This window comes from Heptranchias perlo, chromosome 5 (genome assembly GCF_035084215.1).
Source record: "Heptranchias perlo isolate sHepPer1 chromosome 5, sHepPer1.hap1, whole genome shotgun sequence".
Lineage (NCBI taxonomy): Eukaryota > Metazoa > Chordata > Chondrichthyes > Hexanchiformes > Hexanchidae > Heptranchias > Heptranchias perlo.
The window spans coordinates 123,504,937-123,527,241 of record NC_090329.1 but is presented as its reverse complement, the minus strand read 5'-3'; the positions used below and the strand labels follow the sequence as shown (position 1 = coordinate 123,527,241).

The 22,305-nt window shown below is 50.0% G+C and overlaps 1 protein-coding gene across 4 annotated transcripts in view; it reads left to right on the top strand.

The window, feature by feature from the left end:
• The window catches only part of daam2 (dishevelled associated activator of morphogenesis 2), a 309,727-nt gene that overhangs the window by 167,121 nt on the left and 120,301 nt on the right, over positions 1 to 22,305 (top strand). For all 4 annotated transcript variants that reach the window (XM_067985157.1, XM_067985159.1, XM_067985156.1 and 1 more), the window contains exon 6: positions 21,030 to 21,363. In XM_067985157.1, coding sequence (XP_067841258.1) covers positions 21,030 to 21,363 — 334 coding nt within the window. The remainder of the gene's footprint in view (positions 1 to 21,029; positions 21,364 to 22,305) is intronic.

Genomic DNA, 22,305 nt, shown 5'->3' with positions numbered 1-22,305 from the left:
TAATTCAGTGGCACAGAGTTCTGCTAAATATTAGAGATGTTTACAGCATAGAAGGAGGCCATTCAGCCCATCGTTTGCTGTGCTGGTTCTTGGCTAGAGCAATCTCAAACTAATCCCACTGCCGCATGCTCTCCTGATAGCCTCTGTTTCAAGTGTATTTATTCAATTTTCTTTCAAAAGATGCAATAGTCTCTGCCCCAACCGTTCCCTGTGGCAAAGTGTTCCATGCTCCAACAACCCTCTGTGTAAAGAGATTTCTCCGAACCACCCGCCTCACCCTTTTAGGGACAATTTTAAATTGATGACCCTCTCATCACTGACCCCTCCAACCAGAGGAAATAATCTTCCTTTATTCGCCCTATCAAAAGCCTTCATAATTTTTTCAAAACCTCCATTAAATCTCCTCTGAGCTCGTCTCCGCATCAGTGGACGTTGTTTAAAAAAGATTATTAATACAGAATCACGTCGGTAAGCCATGTGCAGGAAGAGTGGGAGTTGATCTATGAGGAGTGCAGCGAAACCTGTATAAACGGACACTCCCCAAAAAACGGACACCTGCAAAAAACAGACACCTACTGAGAGACCCAAATAACTTACATGGTAAAATATACAGGAGGCACTCTGAAACCACGGACACTCGCAAATTACGAACTATGGACAGCTTTCAATGCAACAAGCCCTTTTACAAATCAAAACACGGGACATGCAGGTCAGCACGAGGCTGCATCTCCCAGCAACCCCAGCAGCCGAGTTCTGTCTCGTACTGAGCTCCCCATGGAAGTGCTCCACGCCAACTTCATGTTTCTTAAATAAAACGGCTGAGCTGTGGAACTCTGCAGAGAGGGTTTGTACAGGCCGACTGGCTGGTAAATCATCCCAACTGGGGGTCAACCTATGGAACTTGCCATAGACGAGATGCACGTGTGGAGAAGCCAATGACATGGGACCTACCTGGCGGCGGAACTGCCCAGAAAACAGGCTAAAGCACCTGACAACTGAGTTCTGATGAAAGTTCTGACCTCGTGCTGACCTGCATGTCCCATGTTCACGCAGCAGGAAATTTCGTGAAAGAAATGGCTTTTTGTGGAATGGGGAGCTCCTTACCCAGCATCCATGGTGGCAGAGAAAACGATCTATCTCTGGGATTGAATGCATGCACGGCTCTATCCCAGGGATAGAGCGGTTTCTCTGCCACTATGGATGCTGGGTAAAGAACTCCCCATTCTACTCAAAATTTTTACAGTACGCACAATGACCATTTTGAAAATAAGGACACCTGCAAAAATAGGACAGTTGATGCCAGTTCCTAAAGGCGTCCGTAATGTCCCGGTTTCACCGTATACTGGGGGCCAATATAAATGACGATGCTGACTACACTGTGTCGACCATACCAGGCCCATGCTTGCTGCCCACACACCTGCTGGAGGAGATCTGCTGCATATTCTGGGGGTGCCTGGTTATTTGCCCATTTTAGGAGGTACTCCACTTAAAACTGGGAGCTGAATTTGGCACTACCATTCTGGACAACCCCTTGAGTGTACTTTGGAACTTCAGATAACTCTCTGCACCAGAAAATGGACACATTTTTTGATAGGCTCAGCCTGTCACTGTTGGAAGATTTGCCCCATCCTATGCATACGGATATATAGCTAGGAATAGAAGGACTTTTTTTTCCAGAAAGAAATGGCACATGGCCCACAGATCAATTCAGCATTAAAATAACAGCATCTTTCAACAATTATAAAAGACTGGCATTTCTATAGCGCCTTTCACAGCCTCAGGACTTCCCAAAATGCTTTACAGCCAATGAAGTGACATTTGAAGTGTAGTCACTGTTGTAATGTAGGAAATGCAAGGGTCCCAAATATTATCTGTTTTAGTTGATTGAGGGATAAATATTGGCCAGGACACCGGAGAGAATTCCCCTGCTGTCCATCGAAATAGTGCCATGGGATCTTTTTTTTTGTCTGCCTAAGAGGGCAGACGAGACCTTGGTTTAATATCTCATCCAAAAGACGGTGTAGTACTCTCTCAGTACTGCATTGACGTGTCAGCCCAGATTGTGTACTTAGGTCTCTGGAGTGGAACTGGAACCCATGACCTACCCGACTCAGAAGTGAGAGTGCAAACACTGAGCCACGGTTCGACCATCTGCCTACAGAAGGCAGGAGGGAGGAGGGAGGAAACAGTACGGACATATCTCGCTAACCTGACACGACAATCGTGGCCCTTGTCCTGCGTTTGACAATATCCAAGAGCTGATGTGGACAAAGCTCCCGATGTTCCACCAGCTGACCGTAATACTTTGAAAAAACAACCTGTCTTTACACAGCACCTTTGCCATACTCATGATGTCGCAAAGTGCTTCATAGCCAATGCATTATATTTTTATTTGAAGTGCAGTCGCTGTTATGTAGGCAAAAGGGGGCTGCAAATTTGTGCACAGCAAAGTCCCAGAAATAACCAACAAGATAAATCTATTCGTGGTGTTGGCTAAGGGATAAACCTTGGCCAGGACACTGGGGAGGAGTTCTTCGAAATAGTGCCACCTTTTACATCCACCTGAGAGGGCAGAAGGGACGCTCGGTTTAACGTCTCATCCGAAACAGGCCTTATCTGAAAGACGACAATGAGCCACAGAACGCTGAGGCCAGAGAGTGTAAAATGCAGCCAGGTTTCCTGCTCCTCCCAACCTCTTCTGCTAGATGGTCCTTTGCGTGGATGCTGGGTGAAGACATTATCAGGATCTGACCTGTTTTTCCCACCCCACCACAGGCCCCTCCTGTTCGACTAGCCGGCCGACACTCACTAACTAGGTTGACAATTGTAAACAATTTTACAACACCAAGTTATAGTCCAGCAATTTTATTTTAAATTCACAAGCTTTCGGAGATTTTCTCCTTCCTCAGGCAAATGTTTCAAGATCTCCTTGAAGCCTACGCATTTATACATATTGAACAATAATACATGGTGTTTACAGACTGCCCCTGCAACTGCCCGTTGCCAAGGCAATCACCGTGTTCAGACAGAGAGGTGTTACCTGCAGAACCTCCGAATACACATTCAACAAAAAAACAAACAGGGAAAAAAAACAGAGAAAAAAAAACACAGAGAGAGGCAGAAACATCCGGAAGGCAGAGAGAGCCAGCAAATGACCCATTATATTAAAAACAGATAACATTTGTTCGCTGGTGGGGTAACGTGTAGCGTGACATGAACCCAAGATCCCGGTTGAGGCCGTCCTCATGGGTGCGGAACTTGGCTATCAATTTCTGCTCGACAATTTTGCGTTGTCGTGTGTCTCGAAGGCCGCCTTGGAGTACGCTTACCCGAAGGTCGGTGGATGAATGTCCATGACTGCTGAAGTGTTCCCCGACTGGGAGGGAACCCTCCTGTTTGGCGATTGTTGCGCGGTGTCCGTTCATCCGTTGTCGCAGCGTCTGCATGGTCTCGCCAATGTACCATGCTCTGGGGCATCCTTTCCTGCAACGTATGAGGTAGACAACGTTGGCTGAGTCACAGGAGTATGAACCATGCACCTGGTGGGTGGTGTCATCTCGTGTGATGGTGGTATCTGTGTCGATGATCTGGCATGTCTTGCAGAGGTTACCGTGGCAGGGTTGTGTGGCGTCGTGGACGCTGTTCTCTTGAAAGCTAGGTAGTTTGCTGCGAACGATGGTCTGTTTGAGGTTGGGTGGCTGTTTAAAGGCGAGTAGTGGAGGTGTGGGGATGGCCATAGCGAGGTGTTTGTCCTCATTGATGACATGTTGAAGGCTGCGGAGAACATGGCGTAGTTTCTCCGCTCCGGGGAAGTACTGGACGACAAAGGGTACTCTGTTGGTTGCGTCCCGTGTTAGTCTCCTGAGGAGGTCTATGCGATTTTTTGCTGTGGCCCGTCGGAACTGTCGATCGATGAGTCGAGCGTCATATCCCGTTCTTACTAGGGCGTCTTTCAGCGTCTGTAGGTGTCCATCGCGTTCCTCCTCGTCTGAGCAGACCCTGTGTATTCGCAGGGCCTGTCCATAGGGGATGGCCTCTTTGACGTGGTTAGGGTGGAAGCTGGAAAAGTGGAGCATCGTGAGGTTGTCCGTGGGCTTGCGGTAGAGTGAGGTGCTGAGGTGCCCGTCTTTGATGGAGATTCGTGTGTCCAAGAAAGAAACTGATTCTGAGGAGTAGTCCATGGTGAGCTTGATGGTGGGATGGAACTTGTTGATGTTATCGTGTAGTCTCTTTAGTGATTCCTTGCCGTGGGTCCATAGAAAGAAAATGTCGTCGATGTATCTGGTGTATAGTGTTGGTTGGAGGTCTTGTGCAGTGAAGAAGTCCTGCTCGAACTTGTGCATGAAAATGTTGGCGTATTGGGGTGCGAATTTGGTCCCCATGGCTGTTCCGTGTGTTTGGGTAAAGAACTGGTTATCGAAGGTGAAGACATTGTGATCCAGGATGAAGCGGATGAGTTGTAGGATGGCTTCCGGAGATTGGCTGTTGTTGGTGTTGAGTATTGATGCTGTCGCAGCGATGCCGTCATCGTGGGGGATACTGGTGTATAGTGCCGAGACGTCCATCGTGGTGAGAAGTGTTCCTGGTTCAACTGGTCCGTGGGTACTGAGTTTTTGTAGGAAGTCTGTAGTGTCACGACAGAAGCTGGGGGTTCCCTGTACGATGGGTTTCAGGATGCCCTCGATGTATCCAGAGAGGTTCTCACACAGGGTTCCGTTGCCTGATACGATGGGACGTCCGGGTGTGTTGGCTTTGTGTATCTTTGGGAGGCAGTAGAAGTCTCCCACGCGGGGATTACGTGGGATGAGAATGCGTAGGATGCTTTGAAGGTCTGGATCGAAGGTCTTGATCAGTTTGTTGAGCTGGTGGGTGTGTTCTTTGGTGAAGAGGGGAGATGAGGAGAATTTTATTTTGTGCAGCGAGTTGTTACGATCTGGAATGCACCGCCTGAAAGGGCGGTGGAAATAGATACAACAGTAACTTTCAAAAGAGAATTGGATAAATACTTGAAAAGGATGTATCTGGTGTATAGTGTTGGTTGGAGGTCTTGTGCAGTGACTTCTTCACTGCACAAGACCTCCAACCAACACTATACACCAGATACATCGACGACATTTTCTTTCTATGGACCCACGGCAAGGAATCACTAAAGAGACTACACGATAACATCAACAAGTTCCATCCCACCATCAAGCTCACCATGGACTACTCCTCAGAATCAGTTTCTTTCTTGGACACACGAATCTCCATCAAAGACGGGCACCTCAGCACCTCACTCTACCGCAAGCCCACGGACAACCTCACGATGCTCCACTTTTCCAGCTTCCACCCTAACCACGTCAAAGAGGCCATCCCCTATGGACAGGCCCTGCGAATACACAGGGTCTGCTCAGACGAGGAGGAACGCGATGGACACCTACAGACGCTGAAAGACGCCCTAGTAAGAACGGGATATGACGCTCGACTCATCGATCGACAGTTCCGACGGGCCACAGCAAAAAATCGCATAGACCTCCTCAGGAGACTAACACGGGACGCAACCAACAGAGTACCCTTTGTCGTCCAGTACTTCCCCGGAGCGGAGAAACTACGCCATGTTCTCCGCAGCCTTCAACATGTCATCAATGAGGACAAACACCTCGCTATGGCCATCCCCACACCTCCACTACTCGCCTTTAAACAGCCACCCAACCTCAAACAGACCATCGTTCGCAGCAAACTACCTAGCTTTCAAGAGAACAGCGTCCACGACGCCACACAACCCTGCCACGGTAACCTCTGCAAGACATGCCAGATCATCGACACAGATACCACCATCACACGAGATGACACCACCCACCAGGTGCATGGTTCATACTCCTGTGACTCAGCCAACGTTGTCTACCTCATACGTTGCAGGAAAGGATGCCCCAGAGCATGGTACATTGGCGAGACCATGCAGACGCTGCGACAACGGATGAACGGACACCGCGCAACAATCGCCAAACAGGAGGGTTCCCTCCCAGTCGGGGAACACTTCAGCAGTCATGGACATTCATCCACCGACCTTCGGGTAAGCGTACTCCAAGGCGGCCTTCGAGACACACGACAACGCAAAATTGTCGAGCAGAAATTGATAGCCAAGTTCCGCACCCATGAGGACGGCCTCAACCGGGATCTTGGGTTCATGTCACGCTACACGTTACCCCACCAGCGAACAAATGTTATCTGTTTTTAATATAATGGGTCATTTGCTGGCTCTCTCTGCCTTCCGGATGTTTCTGCCTCTCTCTGTGTTTTTTTTTCTCTGTTTTTTTTCCCTGTTTGTTTTTTTGTTGAATGTGTATTCGGAGGTTCTGCAGGTAACACCTCTCTGTCTGAACACGGTGATTGCCTTGGCAACGGGCAGTTGCAGGGGCAGTCTGTAAACACCATGTATTATTGTTCAATATGTATAAATGCGTAGGCTTCAAGGAGATCTTGAAACATTTGCCTGAGGAAGGAGAAAATCTCCGAAAGCTTGTGAATTTAAAATAAAATTGCTGGACTATAACTTGGTGTTGTAAAATTGTTTACAATTGTCAACCCCAGTCCATCACCGGCATCTCCACATCATAACTAGGTTGAGACTTGATGGTGGCGGGTGCCTACAGAACTGTACTTCAGTGTGAGTCAGCTCAGGGGGCAGAACTGGGAAAAGAAAGACATCAATTTGCTGGTGTCCAGTATCAGCTGTTTCAATCTCGGATATCATAGAATCTTACAGCACAGAAGGGGGCCATTTGGCCCATCGTGCCTGTGCCGACTCTTTGAAAGAGCTATCCAATCAGTCCCATTCCCCCCTACCTCCTGCCCTTTCCCCATAGCCCTGCAAATTTTTCCTTTTCAAGTATTTATCCAATTCTCTTTTGAAAGTTACTGTTGTATCTATTTCCACCGCCCTTTCAGGCGGTGCATTCCAGATCGTAACAACTCGCTGCACAAAATAAAATTCTCCTCATCTCCCCTCTGGTTCTTTTGCCAATTACCTTAAATCTGTGTCCCCAGGTTACCGACCCTTGTACCACTGGACTCAGTTTCTCCTAATTTACTCTATCCAAACCCTTCATGATTTTGAACGCCTCTATCAAATTGTCCCTTAACCTTCTCTGTTCTGAGGAGAACAACCCCAGCTTCTCCAGTCTCTCCACATAACTGAAGTCCCTCTTCCCTGGTATCGGATAAATCGTTAGCCGATGGCAGTAAGATGACCCTGCTGTAAGTGTGCTTCACCGGAGCTGCCAAGTTCGTGTGCCATCTGCACGTGCTGCAGCTACTAAACAGCTCACCGCTTTTCTTGGCATGCTTTCCTTTTACAAAAGCCGCCTGCCAGGCTTGTTGGCATGGTTCAGATGATAATCCCCCTCCCTCAAAACTGGTGCTAGGTTACACGACCTAGTGGCAGCCGATTAGTGCTGCGTTATCGACTGCTGGCATTCGGGGCTGGGAGGGGGCGGAGAGTTGACTGGCCACCTGTGGTAAAGTCTGATGGAGCGCTGCCCCAGCCGTGGCACTTTAATTGGGTGATATTCTCCGTTCCACAATGCGCAGCATTCTTTTTTAAAGGGGCAGGCCTTCCAAATCCAAACATTCTGACCTCGCTCCAAATTCCTGACGATTCCCAATCTCCAAATTTTGGCCCAATTTAGCTTCGTCTTTGGCCACGTAACAATTTGAGAGAAAATTACTTAAGATCACAAGCCAAATTAATTTTTCACACAGTCCAGTGTCATTTATTACACTGCTAAATCTATTCTTCAACTTGGCAGAATTCTGAAAGGATTTTTTAAGTATTGATTTTGTCTCCTCCTTTCCCCTCTGCTGCCTTCCCATGACACACATCACTAAAGGCTAAGAGTGTGTGATTTGCTCCCAGGCTGCGACAAATATTGTTGTATCAGTGCCACTAATAGGCATGTGAGATTAACCTGGGCACTGGAGTGAGTCATCCTCTGATTCTTCCTTTCTTCCTGTGGAAAAGCACCAGGTCTCCACTTGTTACTAGTCTTCCTCACATCACCAGGCTTCTATGCATCATGAGGGCCTCCTCTCATCATCAAGCCTCTCCTTATCATCACCAGGCCTCCTCTCATCACTAGGCCTCCTTTCATCACCAGGCCTCCTTTCATCACTAGGCCTCCTCTCATCACTAGGCCTCCTCTCATCACCAGGCCTCCTTTCATCACCAGGCCTCCTTTCATCACCGGGCCTCCTCTCTTCACCGGGCCTCCTCTCATCACCAGGCCTCCTCTCATCACCAGGCCTCCTCTCATCACCAGGCCTCCTCTCATCACCAGGCCTCCTTTCATCACCAGGCCTCCTTTCATCACCGGGCCTCCTCTCTTCACCAGGCCTCCTCTCATCACCAGGCCTCCTCTCATCACCAGGCCTCCTCTCATCACCGGGCCTCCTCTCATCACCGGGCCTCCTCTCATCACCGGGCCTCCTCTCATCACCAGGCCTCCTCTCATCACCAGGCCTCCTCTCATCACCAGGCCTCCTCTCATCACTAGGCCTCCTCTCATCACTAGGCCTCCTCTCATCACCAGGCCTCCTCTCATCACTAGGCCTCCTCTCATCACCAGGCCTCCTCTCATCACCAGGCCTCCTCTCATCACCAGGCCTCCTCTCATCACTAGGCCTCCTCTCATCAGCAGGCCTCCTCTCATCACCGGGCCTCCTCTCATCACTAGGCCTCCTCTCATCACCAGGCCTCCTCTCATCACCAGGCCTCCTCTCATCACCGGGCCTCCTCTCATCACCAGGCCTCCTCTCATCACTAGGCCTCCTCTCATCACTAGGCCTCCTCTCATCACCGGGCCTCCTCTCATCACCAGGCCTCCTCTCATCACCAGGCCTCCTCTCATCACTAGGCCTCCTCTCATCACCAGGCCTCCTCTCATCACTAGGCCTCCTCTCATCACCGGGCCTCCTCTCATCACCAGGCCTCCTCTCATCACCAGGCCTCCTCTCATCACCAGGCCTCCTCTCATCACCAGGCCTCCTCTCATCACCGGGCCTCCTCTCATCACCAGGCCTTCTCTCATCACCAGGCCTCCTCTCTTCACCAGGCTTCCTCTCATCACTAGGCCTCCTCTCATCACCAGGCCTCCTCTCATCACCAGGCCTCCTCTCATCACCAGGCCTCCTCTCATCACCGGGCCTCCTCTCTTCACCGGGCCTCCTCTCTTCACCAGGCCTCCTCTCATCACCAGGCCTCCTCTCATCACCAGGCCTCCTCTCATCACCAGGCCTCCTCTCATCACCAGGCCTCCTCTCATCACCAGGCCTCCTCTCATCACCGGGCCTCCTCTCTTCACCGGGCCTCCTCTCATCACCGGGCCTCCTCTCATCACCGGGCCTCCTCTCTTCACCAGGCTTCCTCTCATCACCAGGCCTCCTCTCATCACCAGGCCTCCTCTCATCACCAGGCCTCCTCTCATCACCAGGCCTTCTCTCATCACCAGGCCTCCTCTCTTCACCAGGCTTCCTCTCATCACTAGGCCTCCTCTCATCACCAGGCCTCCTCTCTTCACCAGGCCTCCTCTCTTCACCAGGCCTCCTCTCATCACCAGGCCTCCTCTCATCACCAGGCCTCCTCTCATCACTAGGCCTCCTCTCTTCACCAGGCCTCCTCTCATCACCAGGCCTTCTCTCATCACCAGGCCTCCTCTCTTCACCAGGCTTCCTCTCATCACCAGGCCTCCTCTCATCACCAGGCCTCCTCTCATCACCAGGCCTCCTCTCATCACCAGGCCTCCTCTCTTCACCAGGCCTCCTCTCATCACCAGGCCTCCTCTCTTCACCGGGCCTCCTCTCATCACCAGGCCTCCTCTCTTCACCAGGCCTCCTCTCATCACCAGGCCTCCTCTCTTCACCAGGCCTCCTCTCATCACCAGGCCTCCTCTCATCACCAGGCTTCCTCTCATCACCAGGCCTCCTCTCTTCACCAGGCCTCCTCTCATCACCGGGCCTCCTCTCATCACCAGGCCTCCTCTCATCACCAGGCCTCCTCTCATCACCAGGCCTCCTCTCATCACCAGGCCTCCTCTCTTCACCAGGCCTCCTCTCATCACCAGGCCTCCTCTCATCACCAGGCCTCCTCTCATCACCGGGCCTCCTCACATCACCAGGTCTCCTCTCTTCACCAGGCCTCCTCTCTTCACCAGGCCTCCTCTCTTCACCAGGCCTCCTCTCATCACCAGGCCTCCTCTCATCACCGGGCCTCCTCTCATCACCAGGCCTCCTCTCATCACCAGGCCTCCTCTCATCACCAGGCCTCCTCTCATCACCGGGCCTCCTCTCATCACCGGGCCTCCTCTCATCACCAGGCCTCCTCTCATCACCAGGCCTCCTCTCATCACCGGGCCTCCTCTCATCACCGGGCCTCCTCTCATCACCAGGCCTCCTCTCATCACCAGGCCTCCTCTCTTTACCAGGCCTCCTCTCATCACCGGGCCTCCTCTCATCACCGGGCCTCCTCTCATCACCAGGCCTCCTCTCTTTACCGGGCCTCCTCTCATCACCAGGCCTCCTCTCATCACCAGGCCTCCTCTCATCACCAGGCCTCCTCTCTTTACCAGGCCTCCTCTCATCACCAGGCCTCCTCTCTTCACCAGGCCTCCTCTCATCACCAGGCCTCCTCTCTTTACCAGGCCTCCTCTCATCACCAGGCCTCCTCTCATCACCAGGCCTCCTCTCATCACCGGGCCTCCTCTCATCACCGGGCCATGTGGAAAGAGCAGAGGAGAGGGACTATATAGATAGCTCTTTCAAAGAGCCGGCACAGGCACGATGGGTCGAATGGCCTTCTTTTGTGCTATAAGATTCTATGATTGTCAAAACATCTGAAAGTGCATGACATGAGGAGATACGTTTCGAACTGCACTGACCGTTGTTATTAAGATAAACATGGCTGCCACTGTGCAAAGAGATGAACGACCTGTTCACCTGTTGCTGCTGATGGTTGTTTGAGGGAGGAAGGTTGCCCGGGACTCCCTGCTGTTCTTCAGACAGTGCCATGGGATCATTAACATCGGCCTGTACAAATAGGTGGGACCTTGGTTTAATGCTCGATCTGAAGGAAAGCATTTCTGAGAATGCAGCACTCCCTCGGTACCACACTGAAATGTGAGCCTAGATCATGTTCTGCAGTCCTGGTGTGGGACTCAAACCCACAGCTTCCGGAGGCCCAGAGGGAGGCACTTAAGCAGCACAAAGATGGTATTCAGGTGGAGGATGGAGGATGCCCGTGTTGTGGTCAGGAGCACGGTGGCAACGCGACTTAGTGGTGCATTCGAAGGTCGGCTGGGATCACTAATCCATGTGTTATTTCAATAAATGTAACCAATTTAATCCCCATAATTGTTTGACTCTTCTTCCTAACTCACTTCTGTCTTTGTGGACGAAGGCCTGGACTCCGCTCGTTGTTCCCGTCCCGCCAACACTGTCGACACATTTGGTTGACTGCTGGGAAGGGGGTGGGGGAGGGGACCATAATCCCCGCCCCTGCCCCCCCCCCCCCCTGCCCCCCCCCTGCCCCCCCCCCCTGCCCCCCCCCCCATCCCGTGCGTTGTTTCGCTGCCCTGTGCTTTCAGGTTTGAAGTGACTCCCATAATGCGGTGGTCAGTTTTTTGATCCGAGTATTACCCGTGACTGTGTTGGTATTCCACCCTCCTGCACTGTGATTCATCATATTACAGTGAGAGACATCCCAGACCTCCACCACCTCGAAGGACAAGGGCAGCAGGTGCACGGGAACACCATCAGCCCCAGGTTCTCCTCCAAGTCACACACCATCCCGACTTGGAAATATATCGCCGTTCCTTCATCGTCGCTGGGTCAAAATCCTGGAACTCCCTTCCTAACAGCACTGTTGGGAGAACCGTCACCACACGGACTGCAGCGGTTCAAGAAGGCGGCTCACCACCACCTTCTCGAGGGCAATTAGGGATGGGCAATAAATGGCGGCCTTGCCAGCGACGCCCACATCCTGAGAACGAATTTTTAAAGAGATGGAAGTCCTTCCACAGGGGCAAGCTTTGCATGTGTAAAACAGGCCGATTCTTGCACTACTGAAACTGCAAGCCATTAATCACCATTATATCAGCGTGGATGGGGGTGGGGGGAGGGCGGTGGGAAGCTTCATTGTTTGTAATACTGAAAATTGCCATAACAGGCCAAATACTGCAGTGAGCAGAAAGCCACTTCACAGATGGATATGTGCAGTTGTTTTGTCTCATAAGGAGAAGTAAGGGCTTCAGGGCTCACTGTTTGTGCAGGCTGCACTTCAAGTTCTCTTCAGAATTACATAGGATGTACAGCATGGAAACGGGCCACTCGACCCAACTGGTCTATGCTGGCGTTTATGCTCTACACGAGCCTCCTTTTTTTTTTATTCGTTCATGGGATGTGGGTGTCGCTGGCAAGGCCAGCATTTATTGCCCATCCCTAATTGCCCTCGAGAAGGTGGTGGTGAGCCGCCTTCTTGAACCGCTGCAGTCCGTGTGGTGACGATTCTCCCACAGTGCTGTTAGGAAGGGAGTTCCAGGATTTTGACCCAGCGACGGTGAAGGAACGGCGATATATTTCCAAGTCGGGATGGTGTGTGACTTGGAGGGGAACGTGCAGGTGGTGTTGTTCCCATGCGCCTGCTGCTCTTGTCCTTCTAGGTGGTAGAGGTCGCGGATTTGGGAGGTGCTGTCGAAGAAGCCTTGGCACCCGTCGTCATCTCACCCTATCAGCATATCCTCCTATTCCTTTCTCCCTCATGTGTTTATCCAGCTTCCCGTTAAATGCATCTATGCTATTCGCCTCAACTACTCCTTGTGGTAGCGAGTTCCACATTCTAACCACTCTCTGGGTAAAGAAGTTTCTCCTGAATTCCCTACTGGATTTATTAGTGACTACCTTATATTAATTGCCCCCAGTTTTGTACTCCCTGCAAGTGGAAACATTACTTTACTTGCAGTTTTTATTCCTCTCTGCCTGTTCGGCGATGTCATCATTTTGGTGCCAACGTTTTTGTGGGCCTCACAGAGACCTGTCAGTTCAGCACACTGCTTCCCTCAGGCGATGTAGGTTGTAGGCAGCCCCTTGCCCTCCAGTGACAGCCCCACTCCTTCATCAACCTTCCTCATCCTGAAGACTCTTGCTACGGTAGAAAGTACACCAGTAGCTCAGCCGCTCTTCATGCGCGAGCCACAGCGTTGAATGTCAGCAGGTTATTCAACCACAGAAGGCATCACAATTGAGATATCCCCCTCCCCAGCCCAGGGACAACAACAACAAAAACTTGGATTTATATAGTGCCTTTAACGTAGTAAAACGTTTCACGGGAGCGATTATCAAACAAAATTTGACACCGAGCCACATAAGGAGATATTAGGACAGGTGACCAAAGCTTGGTCAAAGAGGTAGGTTTTAAGGAGCCTCTTAAAGAAGTAGAGAGGGGGAGAGATTTAGGGAGGGAATTCCAGAGCTTAAAGCACGGCTGCCAACGATGAAAATTGGAGATGCGCAAGAGGCAAGAATTGGAGGAGCGCAGAGATCTCGGAGGGTTAGAGTTATACAGCACGGATGTGCCCCTCATAATTTTGTACACCTCAATCATGTCCCCCCTCAGCCTCCTCTGCTCCAAGGAAAATAAACCCAATCTTCCCAGTCTCTCATCATAGCTGAAGCGCTCCAGCCCTGGTAGCATCCTGGTGAATCTCCTCTGCACCCTCTCCAGGGCTTGTAGGGCTGGAGGAGGTTACAGAGATAGGTAGGGGCGAGGCCATGGAGGGATTTGAAAACAATGATGAGCATTTTAAAATTGATGCGTTGCCGGACTGGGAGCCAATGTAGGTCAGCGAGCACGGGGGTAATGGGTGCTCGGGACTTGGTGCGAGTTAGGATACGGGCAGCAGAGTTTTGGATGAGCTCAAGTTTATGGAGGGTGGAAGATGGGAGACCAGCCAGGAGAGCATTGGAATAGTTGAGTCTTGAGGTAACAAAGGCATGGATGAGGGTTTCAGCAGAAGATGAGCTGAGGCAGGGACGGAGGCGGGCGATGTTACGGAGGTGGAAGTAGGCGGTCTTGGTGATGGACCGGATACATTACTTCCCTGCTGAGATCAGTTCATGTGGCCCGGAACAAGGATTGAACCTGGGAACTCCCTTGCCTTTACAGGTCAGGACCACGCTGGGTGGTGCCTTTAACAACGTGGCCATTGGTGGAACGTGTCCAGTGGCCGTTCTACAGGTCAAGGGGCACGACCTGTAGTACATTCTGTACAAAACGCTCCTGCATCTTTCAAAAAGCAAAACGCTGGAAATGTCTCTGCGTAGATAGCCAGATTGGGCTCAGCTGCGATAGCCATCAGAGTTGAATAACCAACCGAAACTTACTGTCCAGGCTTGCTGGTAGCCACTTGGCCGAGGCACCAAAGGCCATGGTGCCCATGGAACCATAGGCCACTAAATGTCAGCACCTTCAGGAAAAAGATTGAGTGGGGCGGATGAGGTGGCAGATGAGGCGGGGGCGGGGGGGGGTGGCGGAGGTGGTCGTGGGGGGAATTTGCCAGGAAACCTGTTCTCGAGTGCGGCGCCTTGCCTCGGCTAAGCCGGGGATCCATCAGACCAGCGATCCCGGCCTTGTTGCCCCCTTACTGACCTCACTGCCCGTTCTGCTGAATTCAGCAAACACAATGGTATCTGGACACGGCCCCGTGCCTTCTGATTAAAGAAAAGAATTCATGTGGAGTCAGAGCCACATTAATCAGAATAAAATTAGTTCAGCTACGCTGCACTGTGGAATTCGATGCCTGTTAATCGGCACATCTCTGAAACATAGCAATGTTTGAAGAAACCTGCAGCACCAAAGCACACGCTCCACCCCTTTAAGACAGTGGGGTAGATCGTGATTTTGTGCGATAGTGTGAATCGCCAGCCCCGTTTTACATCTCGACCCATTTTTATTTCTATTGCAGTCAACGGAAATGAAAATGGGGAGAGATGTAAAATGGGCTGCTGATTCTCCATCACCCGTTTCACACTATCGCACAAAGTCACGGTCTATCCTGATAATTGATATTCACTGGTGACATTTTGTTACCCGTGTCCTTTTATTTAATTGTATTTTCCGCCCTCGAACCAGTTTTCGTCGCTCCTGTTGGTCTGTTTCTACCTACTTTGTCCCATCCCTACATTTGTTCTTTTTCTTAATCTCCCCCACCCTCCCCCCAAGTCACGTTCTCTCGTTCCAGAAAGTCCTCTTTTCCGAAAGATTTATTCTCAAAATCCCCAATAATTTACAGATAGAAATCTGTGCCTTTGCTTCTGAGTTTATTTTTCCTTGAGACCTTTTCAACTCTCTCTTCTCCAGTCCAGGGATGCTGACCTCTTAACGCAGGGCTGTTTGCAGAGGAAGTGATTTAGATACAAGCTGTGATAAGTGCTTAAAAAATAAAGGATTAAATCAAGTATAAAACCACACACCCAGGGGCCTCTGTTTTAAGGCCTGCTTGTATGATAAAGCTCACATGCATTTATTATGCCTCTCGGAAAACTCCCAAATCACTTCACATACACTGAGCTACTTTCAGGTGCAGTTCTGTGGGCGAATGAGGCAACCATTTCGCGCACAGAAAGATCCCACAAACCACAAATTAATCCATGACTTGCAGGTTTATTTTTGGTGGTATAAAAACAGAAAATGCTGGAAATACTCAGCAAGTCAGATGGCATCTGTGGAGAAGGAAACAGAGTTAACGTTGCAGGTCGATGACCTATCGTCAGAATGGTGGTACTTTTGATGGTGTTGCTTGATAGAGGAATGTTGGTCAGGACACCAGGAGAACTCCCTGCTCTCCTTCCAGCAGTGCCTTGAGATTTTTCATGTCCAACTGAACAACCCTATGACACAAATGAAGTATTTTGTTTGTCGAGTTTCAGTCACAATACATAAGGGGTCCAATATTCCGCCAATATTAAACCACCCGAGTAACTTGGGCAAGCAAGGGAGGAAAATCAGGCAGGAGAGGACAATCAGGCAGGGGGAGGGAAATCAGGCAGGGGGAGGGAAATCAGGCAGGGGGAGGGAAATCAGGCAGGGGAGGAAGATCAGGCAGGGGAGGAAGATCAGGCAGGAGAAGAAAATCAGGCAGGAGAGGAAAATCAGGCAGGAGAGGAAAATCAGGCAGGGGGAGGGAAATCAGGCAGGGGAGGGAAATCAGGCAGGAGAGGAAGATCAGGCAGGGGGAGGGAAATCAGGCAGGGGAGGGAAATCAGGCAGGAGAGGAAAATCAGGCCAGGGAGGGAAATCAGGCCAGGGAGGGAAATCAGGCCAGGGAGGGAAATCAGGTAGGGGAGGAAGATCAGGCAGGGGAGGGACATCGGGCGGGGGAGGGACATCAGTCGGGGGAGGGACATCGGGCGGGAGAGGGAAATCGGGCGGGGGAGTGACATCGGGCGGGGGTGCCTCCTTAGAATTATATTTTAATTCTTATTGTTGCCCATAGTTTATTTCCCCTTCTTTCCGTTCATGTTTTGTTGGACATTCTGATGATATCACTGGGGGAATTGTCCATGAGGTGTTACCAAGCCCGACAGTGCAAAGAGAGCAGAGTTAACATGCACAGATGACCTGCCCTAAAATCTGTTGGGTTCTGCAGGCTGCCGGCCTACTCTGATTTTTCTTCGGCTTCCTTGCCTTGTTGGGCTTGTTGACAAGTCTGAGTCATTTACAATCAGGACATTCCCATTAAACGAAACTGTATATTTTTTGAGGGGTAACACTGCCTTTAAGATATTCTTGCTGTGCCTTGTGCTATCCAGGAGCAGAAAGATGGGTAGGTCTGCCGACATCAGCTGCTGGCAGGTGGAGGTGGACTGTACCATCTCCCTTCCCTGTAAGGAAACACCAATGCCCCCACAGCATAGAGAAGCCCACTGTGGGCATGGAGGATGGTATGTGCCAACCCGGGGGTTGCACCAATGTATTATTATAGTATGATACAGCACAGAAGGAGGCCATTCGGCCCACTGTGCCTGTGCCGGCTCTTTGAAACAGCTATCCAGTTAGTTCCATTCCCCTGCTCTTTCCCCAGACCCCTGCAGATTTTTTTCCCTTCAAGTATTTATCCGATTCCCTTTTGAAAGTTATTATTGAATCTGCTTCCACCGCTCTTTCAGGCAGTGCATTCCAGATCATAACAACCCGCTGCATAAAAAAATGTTTCCTCTTGTCGTCTCTGGCTCTTTTGCCGATCACCTTAAATCTGTGTCCTCTGGTTACTGACCCTACTGCCGCTGGAAACGATTTCTCCTTATTTACTCTATCAAAACTGTTCATGATTTTGAACACCTCTATCAAATCTCCTCTTAACCTACACTGCTCTAAGGAGAACAGAGGTCATGCCACCTTCTCTGTCTGCACCACTTAAACAAAATGAAATGTAGGAATAATCTATCTGATCCTGATGATGTGACTCTCTCTCTCTTATTCTTGATGCATGGGCTGCCAGGGTACGTTTAGCACTGAGTCTGGTCGATATGCCTTTTTAAGTGAATGCATATTTGTGTCAAACAACCCATTGATTTAATATGAGCAGACTGCGGGCCATAAAGAGAGCACGCCAGAGCAGAAAACTCTGCTGGGAATGGTGAGCAATCATCCCAAGTGCGGATTTCCCGCCATCCACCAGCTTCACTTCCCGTTCTTCCCAAACATCCTGAGGAATGCGGGGTATTTACTGGCCTCTTTAAACCATGTCCAAGACAAACCAGATTTGCAAGTGTGGAATTACAGTTGAAAAGGTCAAGGCCTCGCAGGGACCCTGAGGCCTCGGTTGAAGAGGGTCTCTCTCAGCTCCAGTGATGGGGCTTTCGAATCAATTGACACCCTTGGGGGCTGCGTACCAAACAATGACGACTTGTCAACACGGAGGCTTATGACTCAGTGTAGCTTAATTGGTTTGTGCTGCCGATATCTAAGAACGAATGTTAAGAGTGAGAGAAATAAATCGTCTCTAGCAACTAAGTACACATTCACATTTAACCAGAGTTAAATGTTAAATTTTGTGCATCCCCCACTTCCTTCGCCCCACCATTGGCGGCCGTGCCTTCAGCCGTCTAGGCTCTAAGCTCTGGAATTCCTTCCTTAAACCTTTCCACCTCTCTCTCCTCCCTTATGACACTCCTTGAAATCCATCTCTTTGGCCAAGCTTTTGGTCACCTGTCCTAACGTCTCCTTTTTTGGCTCGGTGTCAAATTTTGTCTGATTACGCTCCTGTGAAGCGCCTTGGGATGTTTTGCTACGTTAAAGACACTGTATAAATGCAAGTTGTTGTCTGAGCTCTGAGTTTTTGAGTACCCTTCACTTGTCTTCATGCTTGTGTTACCATCCACCTCCCCCGGCCCCCCCCCTCCCCCCACCCGCCATCCCTCTCTGCTCTCTGTACCATTTATGAAGGAGATTGGTCAGGTCAGGTCTACCTACTTCCTCTGCTAACACTGCTTTTGATCCACCTGCTCAGAAATGCGTGAGACCGACCGGACCGCAGTCCTACCCTTGACCCTTGACCCTTACATGTGTGAAAACGACCAGCCTGCACTCAGTCTGTCCCTCTCATCTGCAGCCTCTCACACATTGAGGTATCAATGCTTGGGAGTTGCTGGATCGACCCTGCGTTGTGGCATCGTGACCCCGCATCATCATCTGGTGTCCATTGTTGGCTTCAGCACTTCGATGCCCTCTGAGAACTCAACACGACTCATCTCTCTCCTGTACAGTCTGCAGGTTCAGCCTTCAGCCATCTCTCACCCATTGTTCCCTAGGATGAGAGGGTTGCCCTATGATGAGAGATTGAGTAGAATGGGCCTATATCCTCTGGAGTTTAGAAAAATGAGAGGTGATCTCTCATTGAAACATATAAGATTCTGAGGGGGCTTGACAGGGTAGATGCTGAGAGGCTGTTTCCCCTGGCTGGAGAGTCTAGATCTAGGGGGCATAGATGCAGGATAAGGGGTCAGCCATTTGGGATTGAGATAAGAAGAAATTTCTTCACATAGAGGGTTATGAATCTGTAGAATTCTCTACCCCAGAGGGCTGTGGATGCTCAGTCATTGATTATATTCATGACTGAGATCGATAGATTTTTGGACACTAAGGGAATCAAAGGATATGGGGATCGGGCGGGAAAGTGGAGTTGAGGTCGAAGATCAGCCATGATCTGATTGAATGGCGGAGCAGGCTCGAGGGGCCGTATGGCCTACTCCTGCTCCTATTTCTTATGTTCTTATGTTTCCCTGATGGAATCGATCTATTGTGGGCGCTCTTTTCTCCCACTGATGCGGATATCCATTGCACCTGCAGGCAATCTCTCCGTGGTCATTCGCTGAAGTCCCATGTCTGTTGTGGCCGTTGTTTCAATTCGCGTCAACCAGGGTCATCTCCAGTATCGTCTTGTTGCCCGATGCCCTTTATTCTGTCGTCATTGCAGCCTGCTTATACCCTATTGCTGGGACTTTCCTCGGAGAAGGGGGACGGGGTCTCCCAATTGGCTGTTGTAACCTCGTCGGTAACCCCGGATACACCGTGTTAACGGAGTTTCCACCGAAGTTACGGTGGCCGATTGGGGGAATGCCGGATGGAATTTCCTGGCGATTCTCTACTTCAAGCAGAGCTGGAGTGCAAAGACCCCACTCTGCCAGCCAAGTGAAAATACTAGCCCATGTGCTGTTAAGTGGAAAAAGCCGAGGTGGAACCATTAATTAAAGAGAGCCGAGTTTCCCTGATATTCAGAATATCTGTTCGGGTTTCACTCTGTAAACACTGGTGCTCTGTCAACTCTTGTACTGAATAGTATCAACCAGATTATTAATTGGAATAACAATTTAGACCTTTTTTTTGGTTGTTTCATTATTTTCTTTGGTTAACCTTCTCATGCCTTTGGTACCATACTCCAGCCCTGTCCCTGCCAGCAGTCTCCCTACCTTCAGGCCTCTGACAGCTCCGCTTGTACTTGGTCGGTAGGAGGTCCGTGGGGGACAAACTGGGTGGAGGAAGGGCGACTTTATCCCAGATTTTTTTAAAAAAATCTCCTTCCTCCCTTCCCGTCTGGGGAACGTGCCATGGCATCTGTTCAGTGCTGACACAGCACCTGTGGAATTGTGAGCGAGGGCAGGGATCGCATCCGTTCCATGGGCTTGAGTGTTAGAGCCCTAGTGCTGGCTTTTATTTGGCTGAACCGGAGTTAAGCCAGGGATCTTCAGCCTCGAAAAGAGACATCTCGGAGGGGACTTGATACGTCATGGGTCGCAGAAAATAAATCCCCAGAAACAATACTTTCAGGTACGCCAGAGCAGTGGGGGCAAAAGGGCAAAGGTCAGGGCACCCTTTGCCTCAGATACAAGGAAGTGTTTCTTTACACAGAGGGTAATCAGCCACTGGAACGGATTAACAGGAAGGTTGGGTGAGGCCAGGACACTTGACTGATTTAAGAGACAACTAGATGCTTTAGCGAGAGTAAACGGGCTGAAGGGTCTTCTTCGTCCAAACCTAGCTTATGACCTTAGAAAGATGGAGGGGCACTGTGTAGTGTGATGCTGCCCCACACAGAGTAGGAATAGCCCAGGTTCATCCCATGCTCTCTGTTGAGTTAGTTAGTATGAGTTGGGGTGGGGGGATGGGTTCGGAGAACTACAATTGGCCTTGGTGACCCTGAGCTCGGGAGGGGAAAGAATTAACGTCCCACTCCTTATTGCTGAACAGCGTGTGTATCTGGGAGTGAGGGAAGGACAGGATTGAGGAGGACTATGTTATCTCCCAGGTTCAGTCGTCTGCTAATTCTCATTGGCGCGGCTTGTGCCCGAAGAATAGCATCTTGTGCTGGAGAGGCTGCACCCCGGTGCGAATTGGCACCTTCGCCAGAGGAAGGGAGAGAAAGAAAGGGCAGAGGCTGGGGAAGGGGAAGGAAAACAGGACAGGCGTCCACAAACCGCTAACTTTGCGATGCTTGCACCCGCAGGTTTGTGATGCGATTCATCGAACTGGACGGGCTTACGTGCCTGTTGAACTTTCTCCGAAGCATGGACTATGACACGTCAGAGAGCCGCATTCACACATCCGTTATAGGGTGCATCAAGGCTCTGATGAATAATTCCCAGGGCCGGGCCCATGTGCTGGCTCATCCAGAGAGCATCAACATCATTTCCCACAGTCTCAGGACGGAGAACATCAAGACAAAGATCGCAGTGCTGGAGATTTTGGGCGCAGTTTGCCTGGTACCCGGGGGGCACAAGAAAGTACTGCAAGCAATGTTGCACTACCAGATTTATGCAGCGGAGAGGACTCGCTTCCAGGTAGGACAGATCTTCCTCTAGGACAATAAGTCTGCCACGTTCAACCAATTTCACTTCTGTGGCTTGTGTGCATCCAGGAGATAAAGAAACTCCTTTTGGAGGTGGTATTTATTTCTCGGGCAGGGCTGAAACACAGCAAACATACAAGTGCCCACCCACAAACACAAATAGAGTACACGCAAAAGCTCATGTGTGATTAACAACTGACAGATAAAACTCTGATAGAATATGATATATACGTGTAGATAATTATAGGGCTGGAATCTAATCGAGACGTTCAGGTGGTTTATATATAGAATAATGGATACCTGGGAGTGATTACAGGCTGGAATCTAATCGAGGGGTTCAGATGGTTTATATATAGAATAATGGATACGTGGGAGTGATTACAGACAGGAATCTAATCGAGGGGTTCAGATGGTTTATATATAGAATAATGGATACCCGGGAGTGATTACAGGCTGGAATCTAATCGAGGGGTTCAGATGGTTTATATCTAGAATAATGGATACCTGGGAGTGATTACAGACTGGAATCTAATCGAGGGGTTCAGATGCTTTATATATAGAATAATGGATACCTGGGAGTGATTACAGACTGGAATCTAATCGAGGGGTTCAGATAGTTTATATATAGAATAATGGATACGTGGGAGTGATTACAGACAGGAATCTAATCGAGGGGTTCAGATGGTTTATATATAGAATAATGGATACTGGGAGTGATTACAGACTGGGATCTAATCGAGGGGTTCAGATGGTTTATATATAGAATAATGGATACCTGGGAGTGATTACAGGCTGGAATCTAATCGAGGGGTTCAGATGGTTTATATATAGAATAATGGATACGTGGGAGTGATTACAGACTGGAATCTAATCGAGGGGTTCAGATGGTTGATATATAGAGTAATGTGTAGTGGGCTGTATATTCCTACAGTCT